Source organism: Podarcis raffonei, chromosome 3, assembly GCF_027172205.1.
Source record: "Podarcis raffonei isolate rPodRaf1 chromosome 3, rPodRaf1.pri, whole genome shotgun sequence".
In the NCBI taxonomy this organism is placed as follows: Eukaryota; Metazoa; Chordata; class Lepidosauria; order Squamata; family Lacertidae; genus Podarcis; species Podarcis raffonei.
The window spans coordinates 76,200,641-76,223,944 of NC_070604.1; the positions used below are offsets into that span (position 1 = coordinate 76,200,641).

A 23,304-nucleotide genomic window follows, 5' to 3' on the forward strand; every position below is an offset into this window, starting at 1 on the left:
TTTTTAAAATCAGAAATTATTTTGGTAATGGGACAAAATGTTCGCTTTCTTTTATATTGCTCCCTCCCACTCCTGACAAGCATACACTGTATAAACAGATAGTATTGTTGATGAGAGCAAAGGCTAAAAATCAGCCATTATCAGCAACTCACATTATTTCCAATAAGCACACAATGAGTTTGCCCAATTTATGAAATATACCTAGTATGTATAGGACTGCATACTCATGTCTTCTCCCCACAACCAGACAAAGTTCAGGTCCTTCCCTTATTTAAGCTTTCCAGTGGAGAAGTTACATCCATACACCAACCCCCAGTAGTCTCAGCCAACACAACTGTAGCCCAGAACATCTGGAAGGCACCAGGTTGCAAAGGCTGCAGTAGGAAACCCTGTTATATTTGGTAACACACAGGCACATACTCAGATATATAGATGTATATACCATTCATACATGAATAAAAGCGTAAGTGACAATATGCTTTTATAAAACCTTACAGCAAGAGAAGAAAAACAGCGCAATGCACATTACACTGAAGTCATCAAATGTGCAACAGTTGAAAGCAGCAAAGTATTCTGTTCTTAGTTTTTAATGCTTAAAAGTTGCAAAACCTGAAAAAACAGTTACAGCATTGACATTTTGTGAGAATTACATCCTTGAAAGGAATGAAATAATCTCTTCCTATGTACAACAACAGCCAATGATGCTTTTCCTTAAATATTGCTTTTAATGCTATGTCCTTAGTTGTTCAATCACATTTCTTCACAACAACAAAATAATTATATAAAAGCAACAATTTCCTTATGGCAAACATTTCAGACGTTAACAGTGTGATTCTGTTAAATGCTAACTGGGTGAAGGAAGGAGTCACGTTTATTAAAAAAGAATGTTAATCATCAATGCTGACAAAGTTCTCTGAGTGGCAATGGAAATATTCTGGACGTCAGGAGTTTTCTCCCACAATTATGTAGCAGTAGTAACATTTCAAGGTGGGAAGTGTATCCTAAGTCTTCAGTTAGCATCCTGTTCATAATCTGCCTTACTTCCAGCCGTTCACAGTTTTAGTGTGCATAAGGCAAGCCACTCAAGCAGCTCAAATTAAAGTCTTGCAGCCATCGGTTTGCTTACAGGTATCCTAGATTCTGTAACAGGAATACAGAGTGCATTAGTTCTGAGAGAGAAACACTCTACCATTCCTTTACAAAAGCTGTTAAAGAAAACAAAAAGTTATGCAGGGAAAATACTTGTTACAAAACTACCTCTCAGAATCGGAGCTTAGAAGGAAGCTCTGTTTTGGACTGGGAAAAGCAAAGGAGCCTCCATTATTGAACTGGGCAGGCAGGGCATGTTCAAGCAAAAACTACTTGCAGTCAGCTGCTACACCTCATGCTAAATCCACTAATGTAATGCTAAGTCTTTGCCATCATTACTTCCATCACTTTTAAAATGTAAAGGTAAACTAAAGAATATCAGACATATACTCCTGAAAAGGTTAAGCCAGGAGGCAATCAGCTGAAATATAATAAAAAACCTCCTATTTGGCTGTAAAAGCTGCCATGGAGAGTGTTAACATTTTGGAGACCATACATGATTCACTCAGTCTGTATTTCTGATGAACTATTGCGGGTCAGAGATGATCTTGACAAAGTGAGACTCTGTCAAGACAATATTGCAAGGGCCCAGTTTTCAGCATGCTACATTTTACATTTGAAAAACAGCTCCTACTCTTGCATGAAGTTTACAAACTGTTCAGCTACTGTTGACTTGGGAAATAACAAAAAGAGGAGAAGACACATGCAAAGTCTTTGGCAAAAAATCTCCGTCAGATTTCATAGTACTCTCCATTACCAATGGACACTTACCAAACATTCCTGCAGTTTTACTTAGAGCTTCTTTCCTTACAATGTAAGAGAATCCATCACTCCTGGGGAGAAAAGGAAAGAACTGAGCCGTATAATTAATACATTCACTGTTGTGAGTCCAAGCCTACAGAAGCCCCTCCTGACTGAGATTAGACTGGCAACCCTCCTTGCTGAATTTCTGGCACTGCTTAGTTGTGCAATCTCTGTATAATTTGCAAGAGACTTTATACCCCAACTTTCTTCTCAGAAAATTTGTACTCACGTTTTCGTTTTTGATGCAACGCCTTGTCGCACGAGAGCTGCCAAAGCATTTTTCTGCATGTCTGAGGACAGGACATCGTAACACTGTGTGCTTCCTAAACAGGAGAAAGGGGAACAATTAAAGCTTCAGTTCTTTTACCCCAAGTGCTAAGTAAAGAATTGCATCATCCAAAGACAAAACACACACCTGCCTCGAGAAGCTCAGAAGCAAAGCTTCGGACTCCAAATATAAACTGCTTCTCCATAAAGGTCTCATTCGATTCCTTTAAAAGGTACTTGCAGATTATCTAGTGGAGAGAAACCCATTAACGTCTTTGGTTAAGAAGCACATTAACAAAAGGATCATCACTCTTGCATGAATAGTCATTGGAAAACTAAACTTGTAATAAAAATGTAACATTCTGAGTTGAAAAATACTTCATAGCATTTTAAAGAGTTGATCTGCTTTCTAAAGAGCTACTTCCAAGGGGCAGCCGGACTGGATTTCCCCCCGCCGCCCCCCCCCCCATTGAATGCTAAGTTCCTCATGCCATAGCTCTGTTTTTGAAAGCCACTTTGGGTTTCAAAGCAATTTTGTCATATGGCATTTGGGTGGGGGGGAGATGATGCTGTCAGAACACCACAATAGTTCTTGTGAAATAAATATATGGGAACCCACACGAGGGCAGGGGGAGCAGAGCTGTAAGCGCTGTACAGCAGGGCTTCATTCCGCAGGTAATACCAGTTTCAACTTGCTTATTCAATTTTTGTTTCCTTTAATAAATGACACCACCCAGTTAAATTTTAAATGTCAGCTTGATAAAGAGATACAAACCTAAGTGGGAGAGGACATGTGTTTGTTTGACTTCTAGTAAAATCTGTGCTACAGGTTTTAACCTGTTTTCTTAGAATGCTTAGGGTGCGTGTAGGCCACTTGCTTCTATATAAACACCCACATGTTAAGATTTTCACCATAGGCCCTTCTCATTTTCTGCTTTATATATTTATCTTTTTTATCCTACCAAAGGCCCTTCTCTGTGGGCCCCAGCATCAAAATATTAATAAATAAGTCACTCCCCACAAAAGGAATAGAAGACAGACTGGTGAAAATAACATTGCAGTTGATTTTGTACCTGGTAACCTTCCACAAAAGGCTTGAACATTGCTGTCAAGAAAGAGATTATATTGTTTCCTTTCTCAGTAATGAAAACTTGCTGGGACGTGACTTGAACTGCGTCACATTTTGTAAGCAAGAAACAACCTTCTTCAAAATCCTGGGGATTAAACAAAATTGGTTATGTTTTTTCAATGGGTTTAATGCCATGCAGACAGTTACAGATATTCAACACCTGTATTTCTCCAGTAAACAGGTCTAACGTATCTCAAGTCTGTTTCTAACTTTCAAATTATACCTAAATGGTATCTCAATGAAAAGGTATTTCAGTTACTATGGTCACAGCAAAGACAGATGGTTTTTAACATTTTATGGCAGCTGACTCCTTTGCGATATCAAAACAGTAATATAGTTTTATTCTATAAAAATAATCTGATGCGTGATAAAGTTAATTGCATACAGTGGAGTCTGGTTACACAAATCAAAACCAGTTTTTCAAGACAAGACAGCCAAGGCATACACACTCTGTAACTGGGCCTATAAAATTTCCTGCAGGCCCTCCAGTAGAGCAAGCATATGCATGTATTGTACAACCTGCTATCTGAAGAAAATAATATCTGTGTACTGTACTCTGGCGTACAAAAGCTGAGGCCACATATTTTGTCACTGTCTTGTCTGTAAGCAGACAAAATTCTGCAAACAACAGCACATGGGATGCACAACCAAAAGTTTTGAATTATGCCTCTAGGTTACATAATAACACTAATCACAAACCAAACTTTAACTGTTGGAGAAATTAGTTAGAGTGCATGCTTGTTAAATATATATGTATGAATTTCAGAATGGGAAATTTCATTTAAATCTTTGCTCCAAACTGCTTTAATTTAAACAATTCAATCTGCTTAACAGTAATTATAATCAGGCAATCCATGTTGCCTGTATTATAACCCTGGATTTTTTAGCACCAAGTTAGTCCCAACGGAACAGCTGTTCCCAGCCAGCAGCAGAAGCTAATTCTCAGTTTGCATTGCGCAACAACTGCAAATACTCCTGCTTGTTTGAGCACTTTGCACACTACATCAAGATTAAGAGGCTGGGATTTGTAATTCAAAGAGATGCTCCTTGAACATCTTAGAACCGAACACTCTGTACTCTTAGATGGCCAAGCATTCCTGAGTTTTTGTAGTGAGAGTGCATGAAGTGCAGTTGAAGACCTGACCTTTCAAGAGGCAGGGAAAACAATTCATTATTGGGATTACACAAGAGCAAACTGAACAACAGACTAGTATGTAATTATGGCCGTATTAAGAACGGCACATGGAAGATAGATCAGAGAAAGTTTGGGCGGAACAGACTTCCCTGTTAAAAACTAAAAAGAAGGAAGAAAATAATTGTGCATGCACTTCTAGCATAACCAGAATGGTTGGGACAGAACATAAATGTAAAGATAAAAGCAGCCGAAAACAAGGGGTGGGAGAGGGAAAACCACCCCAAGTAAGGAATAAGACACATCTGTATGGCAGGGATGGGGAACCTGTGATCCTCCAGATTGGACTACATCTCTCATCATCCATGCCTACTTGTTGTACTGGCTAGGGCTATTTTAAGTTTCAGACCGTTAAAGTTTCAGACTGTTAGTTGTCAAGCTCTTTCAGGTGTATGTGTAAAAATTAGGTTGCGACATCTAGAATGAGGCTACAAGATGACATTACATAGCTTTGGTTTTACAGCAAAGGAAGTCATAACATCTTAAAACATTATAGATGTCATTTTATGAGAAGGAATAGAACAGGGATGAGGAACCTGTGGTCCTCCAAATGATGTTAGACTCCAACTCGCATCATCCCTGGCCTACTGGTGATGCTAGATGGGACTGATGGGAGTGGGTTTTAGCCATGTTGCTTCAAGGAAAAGAGGGACTAGCATATTGAAAACTCACTCAAAATTACAGCCAGAAATACTACCAACAGCAGATCATAACAGCTTCAAGATCCCTCTCTCTATTCACATTAGGCTTCACTATTTAGTGAAGTCATGAGAAACTCCTGTAGATATTAAGCTACCAGGACCGCACACAATACTTTACCTTCAGGGGTATTCCAGGAAAGAATATAAACTCGTCAGAGAAGACATCACGCCAGAAAGCAAAATTGCTATAGACTTCCTCTGGAAAACAAAATGCAACTGCCCATGAATAAACCCTTTTTTCAAAGTGTTTCACTATTAAAAGAGGATGTCTGCAAGGTGCTCATTTTTTAAGATAATAATGTATGTTAAACGATGGCATAAAAACTGAACATGTACACAAGAATGGCAGAGTCACTTGGAAATGGTAGGTGCCATCATCAGAAGCTACTTCTGCGCAAAGTCTACTGAAATGACAGGGGATTTCACAACCCAGAATTGTTGATGGATTGCGGTTAACCTTAACACTAAATTATGCAATGGAAGTTGTCAGGGCATGCACCATCCCCTTCAATCAACAGCTACTGGAGAATTAGCTCACCAGATAATGACAGTTCACTGGCACACGTCATAGCTGTTAAATTAAGGATGATCTGAAGCATGACCAAGTTAGTCAGGTCACAGGAAGTGAAGCTGCTATAACAAAAATCTCACCACAAGCCTGTTTAGCAAATGACATAACTGCATTATAGGAAGAGATTTGTGGCTTTACAGATTTGCTATATTAGACAATGAATTTACCTTTTCTAGAACAGTGTGTCATTTGCAACGCGAGTGCTACAAGGGCTGGTCGCACAAAGACATTGAGCAGCTGATTCCTGTAGGACCCGCACATGAGGACGGCGAGCGCTTGCTTAAAGACAAGTTCTTCCATAGCGCCAGCTTCCATATCTTTGTCATTGAGAACCACTTGCCCGTTGACAAGGCTCACAATGTTGGAGTGTAGAGCAAGACTGGATCGCACCGCTTTGTTAGCACACAGATTATCTAGGAAAAGACAAATTGGGAATAAATGCCAAAACTGACACCATTTTAGCTTTGAATTTTTCAAGAAAAATACCAAGGAAAGAGGCAGGAAAACTGAATTGTTTCAGCTAGTGGTGGGCAAAATGCGCCTGTCTCATTCAGAGCAGGCTGTGCCTATCTTAGCCTTTTTTTTTGGAGAATCCTCAGAAGCAGTTGCCCAAGCATTTTCTGACAATTCTTCCCAAAGGCTCAGAAGAGCTGGTCTAGGGGAGTTCCTCCACTGAGCAACATAGGAAGCTGAGCCAGGTCACTGGTCCATTGAGCTCAGCATGACTTACAGTGAATGGCAGCAGCTATCCAGCATTTCCAGACAGGTGACATTCCCACTCTTACCTGGAGATTTCAGGGGTTGAACCTGACACCTTTTGCATGAAAAGCAGATGCCTTGCCACTGAACCACAACACTTCCTTATGTTCCTACCTTCCTAGGTCCCACTATCACTAGCCCTACTTCCCACGCACTCGCAATTTTACTAAGTTGCTGGGATGGGGAGGTGGAGAAGGAGAAAAAACAAGCATCTGGAGTGTCTTGCCAAAAAATTTCCTAAGTTTCCAGTTCTCTAAGGTGAAGGCTTCAGAACATCTTTAGATCCTCCATTGCCAATGGGGACTCTGTTCAATGACTTAGGAAGAACAAACAACTGCAGTCCACAGAATTCACACTGGTAATGATGGAACAGCTGTGAAGTGGTCTTTGGCTATTGTTCCCCTTCCGCAACCTCACCCTACAACTTGGTAAGTTTGAGAAAGGTTGGGAAAACAGGCAGATGAGAGAGCCAGCAGGTAACCATTCTGACTGGAGGCAGAATTTGGAAGAGGGTGGAAGCTGGTAAGGACAAAGAGATTTCTAAACTGGCAACTTTAAAAAGGCATGCAATTATTATCTGCCTTCCTCGAACAGGAAAGTGGAAAATTATCCTATTTTCAGATGACACAAAGTTAAGTACCCTTCATATTCCACTGCACTGCAAAGTAGTAAAAGCAACCAGAGCTTCTTCAAAATTAAGAGAACCACAGACTTATGATCAGGTGAAAGATGGAAATGTGAAAGTGGGAGAAAGAGAAGACCCCTGTTACCACAAGGTAAGAGCATCAATTGTATACTTTCAGCCTTTGTGAACCTTATTTATAGCGACCAATTAATAAATGACTTATGGAGGCAGGCAAACTACAAGAACCTCGTATTCCAGCTCAAAATTATGCTGGCTTCAAAGCTCAGGTATTTTTCATATTTGCATTTCCTTGTGGAATCATCTCTCCTGCCCTGAACCACGTGGCTCCTTGAGCAGTCATGGCAAGACACTGGTATTGTATGTCTGCCATACAAAACTCAGTTAGATTGCATCCCATGCCAGCCTCAAGGCTCAAACAACACAAAATCAGCACAGTCGGGTGGGGCCCTAGTGGGAGGGCTCTTGCTTAACCTTGCCTCATAGTTGTTGTGTGTGCATTTTGTGTTGATGGTTTTGTTTTGTTTTTAAAAACCTTGCTTTCTAGCATGTCTTGTTCTCTTTTATAATTGAGATGGTGACCGCAAATATAAGTAACCTTTCCTGCAATTTTTAAATCTTTTTTATAATGAGGAAGGACAGTAATCATATGCTGTAGTAACATTCATGTATTTAGGGGTGGGGGGTGCGGGAATCAGACTGGTTTTAAAGTCCTAAAAGGAAAATTCTAGTCTCCCACTGTTCCCAAACACATAAAAAGTAACATAAGCTACATTGTTCTCAGAAAAGGAAATGTGTGTACAATGTTCATTGCATACCGGGCCAATCAAGGAATCCTCCAAATGTCTGAGTTAAACCTTTTAGCCAAAGTGTCTTTTCAACAAGAAGCTGAAAATCTACAGCTGGTAAATTCTGGAGTAGGACAGCAGCAACTAATATCCATGGGCTCAGAACCATGTTTTCTATTTGTAGGAGTTCCATTTTGTAGGCTACATCACAGGCAAATTCCTGGATTTCCTCAGATGGCTTTTGTGGAATATGCCTAAAAGGAAAAGTGTAGTGAGCAAAGGCATTCAAAGTCTTGTATTCCCATATAGATTCAGTTTGCTTTTGCGAAATTTCTTTTTGCAAAGGATATTCCATCCATCCCACAGGACCTCTGAGTGCCACTGAGTGAGGGACCTGTGAAATTGCATTTATTTTTGCATGGAATCCCCGCCCCCACCAGCAAGCAATATTACTGATCACACCTGTCTGCCATTGACTGAACCATACAATTTAAAAGTCCAGTGCTTTTTTTCAGTGTTGTCATAGTGCAAAAACATGGATGCAAGGCATGGATCCTTATGGCTCCATGTAATTTTATAAGGGATTTCCTCAAAAACACTATCAAATCATAGGTCACAACTGCATCCACAGTGTTGTTGTCATCCTATGCAAAAGTACAGTGGTACCTCGGGTTACATACGCTTCAGGTTACATACGCTTCAGGTTACAGACTCCGCTAACCCAGAAATAGTACCTCGGGTTAAGAACTTTGCTTCAGGATGAGAACAGAAATCGTGCTCTGGCGGCACGGCGGCAGCAGGAGGCCCCATTAGCTAAAGTGGTGTTTCAGGTTAAGAACGGACCTCCGGAACGAATTAAGTAGTTAACCTGAGGTACCACTGTAATGCAAAAGTAATGAAGGTTCCTGAGTATCTCTGCCTTGTTTTCCTGATACTGGGAAAAACTGGATCTGTGTTTTTGATAGTGAAGTCTACACATTTTTATTTTTATTTTATTCAAGAGGACCTGTATTCATTCAACTAGACCCAACTTGTACCTGAACCTCATAGAAAAAAACACAGTGAGAGCATGTGTGTGTGAGAGCGTGTGTGTGTGTGTACACGCACCCACACGCACCCACATGCACCCCCCCCACACACACATAAATGCACACTTCCTCTAGAAAGGAAGTAACCTGGGGTTTGGAAGAAGAGAAACAACTCAAAAGGGTAGTGCCCATATGCCACTCTCTCAAAACTCCAAATGTGCCTACGGGTCCCAAATGGTGGGTGAATAATAATAATAACAGCAGCAGCAGCAACACCACCTGGGGGTGCTTACTTTCATATCTAAAATTCAAGTAACAATATTTTAAAGTTCATATCAACAAAGTGAAGTATGCTCATTAAACAGTATTTACAATCTCTATTTAATGATCAAAAGATAGTGATTAAGGCAAAAGAAACAATTGAAGAGTACTTCAAGTAGAATTTAAATAAAGGGACAGCTTTAGAAACGGTTTGGGACGCAGGGAAAGCCGTCATGAGGGGCTTTCTAATTCAGAAAAACAGCCATCAAAGAAAAGAAAAAGAGAAAAAGAAGGAGGAGATTTTAGTACAGTTAATGGAGAATGAAAGACAATTAACTATTAAGCCAGGTGATGAGACTATAAAACAAAATATAAAGTTATTACAAGCCCAATTTTCTATGATAGTAAACCAGGAGATTGAGTGGAAAGTTAAAATGTTGAAACAGAAGAGTTTTGAATCTGCTAATAAAATAGGGAAATATTTGGCCTGGCAACTAAGAGAAAGGAAAAAGCAAAATATGATCTGTAGGATAAGGGATGGAGACAAGATAGTGGAAGACCCAAATGAAATAAAAAGGTTGTTTCAGAAATACTATAAGGATTTATATAAAAGAGGTAAGGAGACAGGCTATGATATAGAACGCTATCTGAAAGAACATCATTTACAACAGATATCAACCGAAGAAAAAGAATTACTAAATCAGTTGATTACAGAGGAGGAGAGAAGGCAATATCAAAGATGAAAATTGGTAAAGCGCCGGGGCCAGATGGTCTGTCAGCCAAATATTATAAAGTATTAAGTGATCAAATAAGCCCAACCCTATGTGAAGTGATGAACAATACTTTAAAAGAAGGGAAGACCCCGAACACCTGGAAGGAAGCCTATATTACATTAATTCCTAAAAAAGATGTGGATGCCTTAGAGGTGAAAAACTATAGGCCGATTTCGTTATTAAATAACGACTATAAACTGTTTGCGGATGTAATGGCAGAAAGATTAAAAAAAGTATTAAATAACAGAATCCATAAAGATCAAACGGGCTTCCTTCCAGGGAGACAATTGAAGGACAACGTAAGAAATGTGATAGATATCATTGAATATTTGGAAACCAGAATAGACAAACAAGCCGCTTTGATTTTCATTGATGCCGAAAAGGCCTTCGATAACGTTTCTTGGTGCTTCCTGACAGAAAATCTAAAAACGATGGGGCTGGGTGAAAGATTTAGAAAAGGTATAGAAGCTATCTATAATGAACAAAAAGCTAAGCTAATAATAAATAACTCGACATCAGAATTTTTTGACATATCTAAAGGGACTAGACAAGGCTGCCCCCTGTCTCCTCTGTTATTTATAACAGTACTTGAAGTACTTACTAAGAGACTGAGAGAGGCAGCGGAAGTGAAAGGGATTAAGGTAGGGACTAAAGAACATAAGATAAAAGCTTTCGCGGATGATATTGTATTAACTCTAGAAGACCCGAAAAATAGTATGAAAGAAGCCTTGCAAAAATTTGAAGAGTTTGGAGCGGTGTCAGGCCTCAAGATTAATAAAAATAAGACTAAAATGTTGACTAAAAATCTAACTAAGGAAGATATTGTAGAACTAGAACAAAAGACGGGAATTATGACAGCAAAGAAAGTGAAATACCTTGGAGTGTGGATATCAGCGAAAAATATTAACCTATATAAGGATAATTATGAAGTCACTTGGAAGAATATTAAGAAAGATCTTGAAATCTGGGAGAGATTGAGGTTATCTTTTCTGGGGAGGATAGCGGTTATCAAAATGAACGTTCTCCCCAGAATGTTATTTTTGTTCCAAACCATTCCGGTACTAAAAGGTCTAAAGCAGTGTAAAGAGTGGCAAAGAGCCTTAGCGAGATACATCTGGCAAGGCAAAAGACCACGAATAAAAATGAAAATATTGGTGGACCAAAGAGAAAGAGGAGGATTCTCTCTACCGGATCTAAGTTTATATTATGAAGCGGCGTGTTTATTGTGGCTGAAGGATTGGATAAGATTGGAAAATAGGGACATCTTGGAATTGGAAGGTTTCGATAACAGGTACGGGTGGCACTCGTACCTGTGGTACGAAAAGGTGAAAGTTCATAGAGGCTTTCTAAATCATATTTTTAGGGGACCACTATTCCAAGTATGGGAAAGAAATAAAAATATATTGGAAAGGAAGACACCTTGGTGGATTTCACCAATAGAGGTGTTAACTATAAAAAAAATAAACATGGAAGGGAAGAATGCCACCTATGAAGAACTAACTTGGAAGACAGATCAAGGGATTAAACTTAGACCATATGAAGAGATCAAAAATTTATTTACAGGGTGGTTGCAATACCACCAAGTAAATGACCTGCTAAAAGAAGACAAAAAGAAAGTAGGATTTGAAGATAAAAAATCCAAATTTAATGTAGAAGTTATAGAAGGTAAGAACAAAACACTGTCAATGATGTATGATATTTTGCTGGAGTGGTATACAAAAGATGAGAAGGTGAAGGAGGCCATGACTAAGTGGGCGATAGACATTGGATATAACATCGACCTTGAGAGGTGGTTGGAACTATGGAACAAGAATATGAGATTTACGACATGCACGGCACTAAAGGAAAACCTGTGGAAAATTATCTACAGGTGGTATCACACACCAGTGAAATTAGCGAAGATTTATAAGTTGAAGGATAAAAGATGCTGGAAATGTAGAGAGGTAGAAGGTGACCTCTACCATATGTGGTGGTTGTGTTGCAAAGTGAGAGGCTTTTGGGAATTGGTGTATAATGAACTTTAAAAAATCTTGAAATATACATTTCCCAAAAAGCCAGAAGCTTTTTTGTTAGGAATGGTCGGTAAAGAAATTAAAAAAGAAGATCTTGTTTCTATATGCTACGACAGCTGCAAGAATTATGTTAGCACAAAATTGGAAATTAGAAGTAATACCCAACATAAGTGATTGGCAGGTTAAAATGATAAATTATGCTGAGCTTGATAGAATATCAGGAAGATTAAGGGACCAAGACGAACAGAAATTTCATGATAATTGGAAGAAATATTTAATGTATATGGAATCTAAATCTCAGGTGACACTGGCGGGGTTGAAATAACTCTAACAGCGGGAAAGGCCTATGTAAAAGAGTTAAAAAGTACGTGACTATATAATTTATTCAATACTTACCAAAGGAGTGGAGGGAAGTCCAAGGCTCAGTTGAGACTAACTCAGTTATGCATTTTATTTATGATTTGTGAAGTGGATATAATTTGTATAAGGTATGTGGTGGATTTTTTGTTTATGTTTTTCCTGTATATATGTGCAAATATGAATAAAAATTTATAAATAAAATAAAATAAAATAAACAGTATTTACATCAACAGGAAGTAATAAATGAGTTCAGGAATGCTTTATTTTGGGATCAGCATCCCCATGATGCATTCGCACTGTAATGCCCCTCAAATATTGAGATCTGACCAATGCTGAAGGTAGGACCAATGAATGATCTAATAGACTTGTCTGATACAGTAAAATTATGACTAAATATTGTGATAAAAGGGGTAGCGTCACTACCCAGCTAATGAGCACTTTTAAATTTTGCAGTGAAAAACAGACTCATGCTAATTTCCCCACAAGCTATTAAAATATATATATCATACATTGTAATACCTTGGAACCAAGTTAAATGAACAGGTATCGATTCTCCCAGCTGCCAATGATCTGAGTGATACAGGCTGTCCAAAGAATATGTGTATGCTTCCAAAATCTTCACTCAGGATTTTCCTGGCTTTCAAGAGTCCCTACAAAGGATAAAACTTGAGACATGTGCAACAGCAAAGATACATGCAGATATACTACATTTATTATTTTATCATAGCTTCTACAGCATCAGTTTGCAATTTTTATGATTACCTTAGGATTCTTAGCCTATTCATCCTCACAACCTTGAGGCACATGACTATTTTTTTCTCTTCTATAGGAAGGAAACTGTGATTGAGGTAGGAAATTGCCCTTGACAGCCAGGCAATGTTTAAATGCAACACTAAGTCATGGTTTGCATGCATCCACCTCTTACAAGCACAGGTGCAAAAAGAGCACCAGAAGTTGCTGCTTCTTTTACAGTTACCAGATTTTAACTATTGTTTGTTAAAATAAAGCAACTTCATAAAATATAGGTTGCAGCCAACTCAGAGTTGACCCATTAAAATTAATGGGCTTTAAGTCAACCAATCTCATTGATTTAAATGGGTTTACTTCAATTATGACGAATGATGGATGTAACCATATGGCTTGCAGTTAGCTTGTTTCAACAAACCATACTTAACCATTGTTTGTCCAGGTCTGGATGTCATGGCAGGCTAAGTTTAGTTTAAAACAGAAGCAAAAGTTTCCAAATTTCTTCTTGTAGCCACATTGAAGGCGGAGAGAGTAACAAATGAGCCCAAGACCAGTTCTTGTAATTGTCAACCATTGTGTAGCATTATGACCAAACAAGGCCACAGTGAATTTAAGGCCAAGCAAGATATGAACCCAGAATAAATGCCCAAGATTCCATCCATTGGGCTACAATAATTTGAACCTGCTTTCTTACCGATGTAGATTCCTTTGGTTTAGGGACTCCTAAAAGTTCACGGGCATAAAGGGATTCTTCCAATACCCTCTCGTAGCTGATACTGATTGGGACAAGGTAAATGTCAAACACTTCCCTTTTAAGGAAAGGATCCATCACAATATTGAGGAGACCTGTAAGAAGAAAATTATGTTATTTAGTATGAAAATAAATGCATAATATTCATGTAAAAATTAAATCAAGATTGTTTACAGAGAGCATGATAAGTTATAGCATGTCATTTGTGCTGAACACATGGCTCAATTCTGAACATAAATTGTCTAGTTCTGTGACAAAGGCTGGAATTCTATGACCAACATACCAAACTTTGGAGTCAAAGTCTTTGCTGTGCGGCTTCTTGTCCCCTCAAGATAAAATTCAACGGGAGCATATCCATTCTTTAGGACAAAAACGACAAAAACGTAACCATTAGCAAACACAAGGAAATCTATTAACTCATTTTTAAGTAAGTAATCTAAGTGGTGTTTATTTTTTTTATTTTAAAAAATGAATATTTTAGAAGCTACTTGGGTCAAACAAAGTATAACCAAATGTGGCATCAACCACAAATAAAGAAATAAAGTAAACCTGAGCAAGTATTAAAACTCAACATAAAATTGCAGTTATTTACCTTTAACATAGTTTTCACATATTCAGCAAACACAGCCCAGTAGAGTTTGTTACCACCAAATGTACGTCGCATAAAAAAGGCACCTGATTTTCGTAGCAGCTCACCAACCAGTTTCATTCCCAAGAAATCTAGCAGAGGCACAAAACAGAGTAGCGAAATCATTTGGTGTTTCAAAGTGGTACTCCATTCAGAAAGCAGAATGCAAAACACACAGAGATTCAGTCAACCACTTATGTGGGTAGTGTATCAGAAACAAAATTTCAAAAATATATTTAGAGGATATAATTTGGCAGCAAATTACATAACGTTCATAGGGTGATAAGTCATAGAATAAGAATAAGTCATAGAATAAGAATAAACACCTTAGGCTATATCCAAGGCTCCCTGCTAGTACAAAGGACATACACTAGTGGAATGGAACTTTCCCGTCTCTCTTCGCCTGTAGCCCCCTATGGGCCCCCAAAATCAGCTGCAGAGGATTGGAAGATGCTTTGGAGTTGGTGGGTTTGGGTGTGGGTGGAGCAGAGGAGAGAAAAGTTCTGCCAGTGCACATCCTTTGCACCACTGCAGGTCTGCTGGCACTCCTCTGGCTATGACCCAATGAATTCAATGGGCTTGCTTTGTAAGGGGTTTGTGTTATGGAAGCCTTGGTATTCTACCCTGGTTTTCTGCTGGTTGTGTCAATGTACACAAGCCTTTGATAAATGACATGCATAATTGCATCTTATGTTTTAAATGCTTATAATTAAGCTTCAAGTGTATTAACACTCCTACTTGTAATAGAGAGCTATCTTGAAGATCCAAAAGGGTTATCTTCACACTGGTGATCTCATTGGCTCCCAGTACGTTTCCGAGCACAATTCAAAGTGTTGGTGTTGACCTTTAAAGCCGTAAATGGCCTCGGCCCAGTATACCTGAAGGAGCGTCTCCACCCCCATTGTTCTGCCCGGACGCTGAGGTCCAGCGCTGAGGGCCTTCTGGCGGTTCCCTCATTGTGAGAAGCAAAGCTACAGGGAACCAGGCAGAGGGCCTTCTTGGTAGTGGCACCCTCCCTGTGGAATGCCTTCCCATCAGATGTCAAAGAGATAAACAACTACCTGACATTCAGAAGACATCTTAAGGCAGCCCTGTTCAGGGAAGTTTTTAATGTGTGACATCTTAGTGTATTTTTGGTCTTTGTGGAAGCCGCCCAGAGTGGCTGGGGAAACCCAGCCAGATGGGCGGGGTACAAATAATAAATTATTATTATTATTATTATTATTATTCACAGGTTTTCAAGAACAAAATCCACTACGATTTCCCTCGGGACGGGCTATTTTCCCTCCTACCGGGGGATCAAGGAATCCCTGCATTCATCAGTTCCCTTTTGGCCTGACCTTGTGCAGCCTCCTTGCTGTACAAATCCATGGGAGATTGCAAGCACAGTAAGACGACCAACACACACATTTATAGCAGTCTGATCCAAGCTCACGTTGGGCGATCCAGATTGCGCCATTACAAAATTCTGGCTATTTTAAGAATGTTTTGCTTAAAAGGAAATACTTGCCTATTCCTGCAGCAATGACAGGCAAAGCCAAGTCATAGGTGTACAGCACATAAGATAGTAAGAGAAAATCGATGTAGCTGCGATGACTGGGCAGCAGAACAACGGGATGCTCTTGTATTGCCTGTTGTAACTAACGAAGAACAAAATGCCATTTATCACTATGAAGGAATCTTGAGTTGTCTTTTTCTTTAATTTCAGCACAGGGCCACAATATTCTCTGCAACTCTTTCAGATTTTTCCTTAGAGAAGATGATTGAATAATAAACTAAAGCATCAACTTTTATGATGACTTAAACATAACAGAAGCAGGGAAGTCAGACCTCAGAAGTTCTACTTCAGCATTTTAATTACTCTGGGTTGCATGCAGTCGTTGTGTGAATGAAATAAGCTTGGCCCACACAAGGTTCACCTAATTACTTCTATGTAAGGCTGCTGTCCTAAGTATCTCCCACAGATCACTTGGGATTGCATAAAAAGATGGCATGCCTGCAGTAGCACAATCTTTTTATATTAAAAAGTTAAAAAAAGAAGGTAAAGGACCCCTGGATGGTTAAGCCCAGTCAAATTCGACTATGGGGTGCAGCACTCATCTCGCTTTTCAGTCCAAGGGAGCCAGTGTTTGTCCACAGACAGCTTTCCGGATCATGTGAGCAGCATGCCTAAACTGCTTCTGGCGCATGGAACACCGTGACAAGTGCCAGAGCACATGGAAACGCCGTTCACCTTCCTGCTGCAGCAGTATCTATTTATCTACTTGCGCTGGTATGCTTTCGAACTGCTAGGTTGGCAGGAGCTGGGACAGAGCAACGGGAGCTCACTTCGCTGCGCAGATTCGAAAAACAACCTGTTGACTTGTAGAGTTATTGGGCCATTGATTCCAACCCCACATTAACATTGGCATGAAAATTCGTACAAACTCATGCTTGTTGATAGTTGCATATCAAAAGCTGATACGAGAGAAAAAATGAAAAGGCGCTTCTACAAATAAAGAACAATTTTCCTTAGTCATTTTTTATACATCTTAAGGTAAAGAGTTTGGATCCAAGGAGAACAAGGTTCCCAGTGGCTATTAGCTCGGATAGCTATGTGCCACCTCTAGGGTTGGAGGCAGTAAGCTTCTGAATACCACCAGCTGCTGGGGAGCATTGCAGCAGACATGTCCCTAGTGTGGGCTTTTCATAGGCATCTGGTTGACCACTGTGAGAACAGGAAGCTGGCCTTGATAGGCTTTTTGGTCCACTTACACAAGGCCATGAACATGGTAATTCTTTAGTTATGGGTACAACCCAAGGGTTCTGAAAAGGCCACCTCAGGGACAATCAGTATGTCAAACTGTCACACTATAATGTGGTTACTACAGTCAACATGGCCACAGATTCATTCTGATTGTGATGGTGTTTCCATATGCCTTCATACACATACTTACTTTCTGCATGCCATCTTCATTCACACAGATGCTCTTGAAAAGGGATTTAAATATTTTGCTCAGTGTGAAAGCAAAAAACCGTATAGCACCCATATGCATGCTATGCGCCATCTCGTCCAGAATTTCTGCTGCTTCTTCTTGTATGATGTCAGGTGATTCACCTGTCTCTTTCGATAGCTATGCGAAAGATGAAGAGCAGTAGTCAATAAAAACCAAATGTCTCTGACATTTTGAAGATTGTTTGTGGCCTATAGTTGCTTTGTATGTGGCAAGTAAGAATTGTTGAAGAGGTTTACTCTCTTGCAGCAAGAACTACAAGTGCAGGTGCAAAGGAAATTATGCCTTGGGGATTTAACAGCTGTGTGACTAGCACAAATAAAATAGGGTAATCCTTTTCTTTTATGGAGATACAGTTATGGGGAAAGCCCCACCTGTTGATAAAGTTATAAATCCCTGAAACACTCCATTTCAAAGCACATATGAATTACACAAATCATGCAAAGGCCGATCCAATAAAACTCTCTCAGCTGAAAAGACCACCTCCACCTGAGCAAGACACAGAAAACAGTATAGATGATTATGCAATTTGAGGAATTTCTACTACAAGGGAAAGAAAAGAAACAAAATTCTACCCTGAGAAAATCAAAGCAATAGCCTCATGAGTAGAAAAAAACCTGGCAGTAAACAAGGGTGCTGCTCAAAGAAGACCTACAAATACCGTATTTTTCGTTCTATAGGGCGCACCGGCCCATAGGACGCACCTCTTTTTTTGGGGGGGGAAATGAATAAAAAAAATTATTCCCCCCCCAGCCGCGGCTGCCGCCCCAAGCCTTGCGCACACCTGCCCGAAGCACGGGGCACCCTCCGGAGGGCTCCGCATGCTTCGGGCTGCAGGCTGCCGCCCCAAGCCTTGCGCGCCCGGCGGGAGCTCCCGCCGGGCGCGCAAGGCTTGCAAACACTCGCCCGAAGCACGGAGAGCCTTCCGGAGGGCTCCCCGTGCTTCAGGTGACAGGCTGCCGCCCCAAGCCTCGCGCGCCCGTCGGGACCTCCCGCCGGGCGCGCAAGGCTTGCAGACACTCGCCCGAAGCACGGAGAGCCCTCCGGAGGGTTCCCCGTGCTTCGGGCGACAGGCTGCCGCCCCAAGCCTCACACGCTTGGCGGGACCTCCCGCCGGGCGCGCAAGGCTTGCAGACACTCGCCCGAAGCACGGGGAGCCCTCCGGGGGGCTCCCCGTGCTTCGGGTGACAGGCTGCCGCCCCAAGCCTCACACGCTCGGCGGGACCTCCCGCCGGGCGCGCAAGGCTTGCGAACACTCGCCCGAAGCACGGAGAGCCCTCCGGAGGGCTCCCCGTGCTTCGGGCTGCAGGCTGCCGCCCCAAGCCTCGCGCGCCCGTCGGGACCTCCCGCCGGGCGCGCAAGGCTTGCAGACACTCGCCCGAAGCACGGAGAGCCCTCCGGAGGGCTCCCCGTGCTTCTGGTGACAGGTTGCCGCGCCAAGCCTCGCGCGCTCCCGCCGGGCGCACAAGGCTTGCGGACACTCGCCAGGGCTGCAGGCTGCTGCCCGCAAGCCTTGTGAGCCCGCGGGAACTCCCGCCGGGCTTGCAAGGCTTGCGGATAGCTTCCTGAAGCCTGGAGAGCGAGAGGGGTCGGTGCGCACCGATGCCTCTCGCTCTCCAGGCTTCAGCGAAAGCCTGCATTCGCACCATAGGACGCACACACATTTCCCCTTCATTTTTGGAGGGGAAAAAGTGCGTCCTATGGTGCGAAAAATACGGTACATTAACTTCTGAAGTAAGAACAATTTTTTACTCACGTGTTTGATGACATATTGAACTTGTTCAGATTGCAGAACAATAGTTTTAATGGCACTTGGCTTACAGGGAGAAAGTTCTTTATAAACTACAGGTGTGTAGCATTTCATTGCGTATCTGAGGTCACTGGATTGCCGCCTCTCTTCCAAGATATCTTCAAAATCATCTTTTTTCTTTGATGTGAGGTTTTTCTGCTGGGAACATAATGAATGAAGAATCAGACAGTAACTTAATCCATGCACAGTGCAATCTCATGCATATCTACTCTGAAGTTAAGTCCTTATAAAGTCAATAGGACTTATTCCCTCATAACTGTGTATAGGACTAAATAGCTTTCTGAGGTTTGTCAGAGAAAATGGTGTCATGACAGTAAAATGTACAATTAGCAACATCTCTGCTATCATGAAATCCTTTATCTCTGCTGTTATGAAATCCAGTAACTTTACTTTCATGAAATCCCTTATCTCTGCTATCATGAAACCATTTTGTAATATTTGCTTTTATTTAATTAGAGTTCAACCTACACAAATGAGCCACAAGACTTAATAGCTGAGTTTTACAATCAAGGAGCTGGCTGGCTGGTTTAAATTAGTTTGGCAAATTCAGTTCTTCACATGGTCTTTATTGTCCATAAGGGTTGTCATCTGGTAACAAATGCCGCCATGAAAATAGAAGGAACAATTGGCAACACTCCCCTTTTATACAAATATTAAAAGAGCATCAGAATCTAACTATAGTCTTAGCACCCCAGTGCTACCCACAGTCCCCAAGCTCTCCAAATCATCCTTTGCATATCCACTTCCTTCTTGTCAATAGCATACACAAATCTTTTGGCTTCTAGCTCCCTCAATGTTATGCATTGCCTCTGTCCTATTTTCTCCCTCAATTCCATCTCTCCATTGTCAATTGTTTCCTTGAGTACCTCTTTATCTGTCCATCAGTTTTGTTCCATGTTCATTTGGTATTCCGTCTCCCTCCCCACCATAGCATACAGCCCTTACTGACCTTAAGTGGAGTTTCTTCAGAGTTTTTCTCCACCCTGAAAGCGTTGAGGCAGCATTGTCCCATGGGCAGTTTGGAACATTCACAAGTTGGAATGTCCACACCAATTCAGCCAATAACTGCCAGTGACCTCACTGCCACAAGTGTACTAAAAAAACAAATGCAGTAATTTCTACAAACAGGAGAACTGTGCATTTGAAATTGTTGTGTGTGTCAATGAAAGAAGATTTACAGATTAACCTGCATCCCTTGGGAAGGCACAGTAGCTCAGTGGGAGAGTGCACATACTGGATAGAGAAGATCCCTAAGTGCAAACAGTGGCATTCCCAGTTAAGAGGGTCCCAGACAGCAGAGCTGGGAGAAGATCCTTGCCTAAAACCTTGGACAACCAGGCAGAATCGATAGTACCAGGCTAGATGCATCAGTGGTGTGACTATATAAGGATGCTTCAAATGTGTCCATATATACATTATCCAATAGTGGCTTCTTCAACCCAGCATGAGATGCATACGTACTCACAAGTGCTGCTCACATTGTTGAGCCCCCAGTATCTTCAGTTCTGTGTTGATGAACTGAAGTATACCCAACATAGGTGTATGGCTCTGTTCTGCATCTGTAGGAATTCTTACACTAGCACTTGGGGCACATGGTTAGGAAGGCGTGGCAGAGGACTAAGATTGCAATCTTCTACAAGCTTCCATGGGAACAAGTCCTACTGAACTCAGTCTGAGTAGACCTAAATAGGATTGCTCTGTCAGTCTTCCTGTTTCAGACAAGAACAACACTGCACAAGAGACATACTGGAGGCAAAACTTGCTACTGCTATAGAAAATCCCTACTGATTTGCTTATTCGATGAAAAAAGGCTCCAGCATAGAATCATAGAATTGTAGAGTTGGGTCATCTAGTCCAAACCACTGCAATGCAGGAATAAATAAATTTGTGCGCACATCCCAATCCAATCTGAAAGAAATGGATTTGCGAAAAGCCAGCCTAGATGACTGGATCCATTAAAGCACCACCATACTGCCATTAACATAAAGACAGGACTAAGGCAAGGCAGTACAGAGGTACTACATTAACAACTTTCCTGGCTTGCTGTAGTTTAAGCCTTTGACATTAAGCTCCCTATTCCAGGATGGCAGTAGTCACAAATACCACCCCACTCAGCTTCTTTTTTGTGGGAATTTTCTTTGACAGAGCACTGAGAACAAGGAATTATAAATAAGTGGAGTTTGCAATTAAAAAATCCAAAGATACAGAACTAGCTGTAAGGAGTGCAAGTTTCTTTGGTTACTACAGATTTATCTGTTACCAAACGGACAAACTATTCTCATGAGAATGCATCCTTCCCTATTCTCAATTGGTTCTGAGCAGTGTTTGAAACTCAGATATGAAAGCTAGGAGCTAAATGGCACCTTAAACCTAGGTTATGGGCGCAACAACAGAATGTCTAGGTGCACTTTTTTATAACAAAAATACAAAGCTGAAAATGAATAAACTGCAGCTAAAATATTTTCACATGGTCTAGTCCTTCCCCTGCCTCCCCCCCCCCAATATTCTTAAGAGGGTCTCTTTCCCAGTCTTCATACAGTAGCTGGAAGTGGGGAGGCAGAAAAAAGCCCTCCTTTCCGTCCACTCTGCAGTTTTAATCTGAAATCGTAGGTGTAGTACTGCGCCCAGAGCTCAGAAACTGCTCACGTAAATGAAATTCCCTGTCACAAAAGGCACCTAGAACAATGGGAGTTTCAAACACTGCTTCTGAGATGTGGTTGGCAGTACTACATTACATGTTAGGATTTCTACCAATTATAAGCACTGGTCTGTACAGGTATCTCCTCCTACATTTCAAGGGAAGGGGAATTTTTAGCATCTTGATAAGCCAGCTATTTGAAGGACTGTTGCAAGAGTACATACAAGTTCAAGTGTAACAAAACTGAGTGAAACATACTACCGCAAAATTCAGCAATACCTGCAGCACTGGTTTATGTTCTGCAGCAGGATAGGGACTGTAGGAAGAAAATGCACACACTTCCCTTTCAAGACAGTACTGTCCACCTTCTTTTGACGCAGTAAAAAAACCCTTATGATTAAAGAAGCAGCCTAGATCCCCATTCCTGTGCAATCCCTGCTGCCTGAGATTGCTCAAATCAGTTGTGTCCACATAGCTCAGGTTTATTCCCTGCTCTTGGCGAAGGAAAAGAGGCTTACAGGCTTTACAGTAGATGAGGGAAGGCGGTGGGGCGACAGCCAAAGTGACAGTTCAGTGGAGCTTCCTCCCAAGTTAAAAACCCTTATTTACCCTAGTAACCATACTCACAGCCCTGCCACACACAGAGCCTATCTTCAAGCGACCATGCCAAAAAGGCTTCAACATATTAATGTCTCTTGTCTAAACGGACAACGATTCTTTCTTTCGGGATATCAGCGCCCATGCACAAAAGACCCTGCACTTCTGTGTTGTGACAGCCCAGTAAGCATGTCTGGCACATGAGCAGGCGGGCTCCACGTGAGAGCTGCCTGCTGTTTATGGCGTGGAGCGGTGGCCCCCGAACAGCTGTCAGGTAGGCAGCAATGCAGCAGGTGCAGTTCCCCGTCTTCCTTTCCCCGTGTCCCAGCACTGAAAGAGCACGCACCCTGACGAACTGCAACCTGCCTGTCATCGCGCGGACCTTCTGCCCACAACCAAGAGACTCACGCGGAGAGGTCAGCGAGGGGCGGCCGCGCCTCCCTCCCAGCCCTGACGAGGAAGCAGGGCCCGGCCGCTCTCCTTTTCCCATGGGGCTTCCCAGCACACAATGCCGCCCCACCCTCCCCAGCCACGGAGCAGCAGCCACGGAGGAGCTGAGGGGACAGGAGGCACTTACCGAGTACATGGGGGTCCCTCGCCGGACGGCGCCACCGACTGCAGCCGCCATGGCCAGCTTCTCTTGCCGGCAGCCGTTGCCTGGCTAAGCCCTCTCCTTCCCAGCTGGCTCCCTCCTCCGGGGGCCGGCAGAGCCCATGAACCCGCCCCTGCGCCCGTCCTCCTCGCCTCCCTGCCCGGCGGCTCT

At 41.8% G+C, this 23,304-nt stretch overlaps 1 protein-coding gene across 4 annotated transcripts; it reads right to left on the minus strand.

Moving 5' to 3' along the window:
• Positions 1–571: 571 nt before the first annotated feature.
• GNPAT (glyceronephosphate O-acyltransferase) lies at positions 572–23,291 on the minus strand. 4 transcript variants are annotated; one of them, XM_053382463.1, is made up of 17 exons: positions 23,119–23,229; positions 20,256–20,400; positions 19,253–19,441; positions 17,440–17,616; positions 16,014–16,143; positions 14,468–14,595; positions 14,159–14,234; positions 13,819–13,970; positions 12,897–13,027; positions 7,974–8,197; positions 5,921–6,166; positions 5,301–5,380; positions 3,234–3,374; positions 2,309–2,408; positions 2,123–2,216; positions 1,861–1,922; positions 572–1,140 (listed from the first exon to the last, which is right to left on the minus strand). In XM_053382463.1, the coding sequence occupies exons 2-17, from the start codon at positions 20,316–20,318 to the stop codon at positions 1,097–1,099; spliced, it is 2,037 nt and encodes a 678-aa protein (XP_053238438.1). In that variant the 5' UTR covers positions 20,319–20,400; positions 23,119–23,229; the 3' UTR covers positions 572–1,096. The 4 variants fall into 4 exon arrangements, with proteins under 4 accessions (XP_053238438.1, XP_053238437.1, XP_053238440.1 ...); XM_053382462.1 differs by having other exon boundaries at positions 19,253–19,444; XM_053382465.1 differs by lacking the exon at positions 20,256–20,400 and having other exon boundaries at positions 23,119–23,291.
• Between the last annotated feature and the right edge of the window lie 13 nt (positions 23,292–23,304).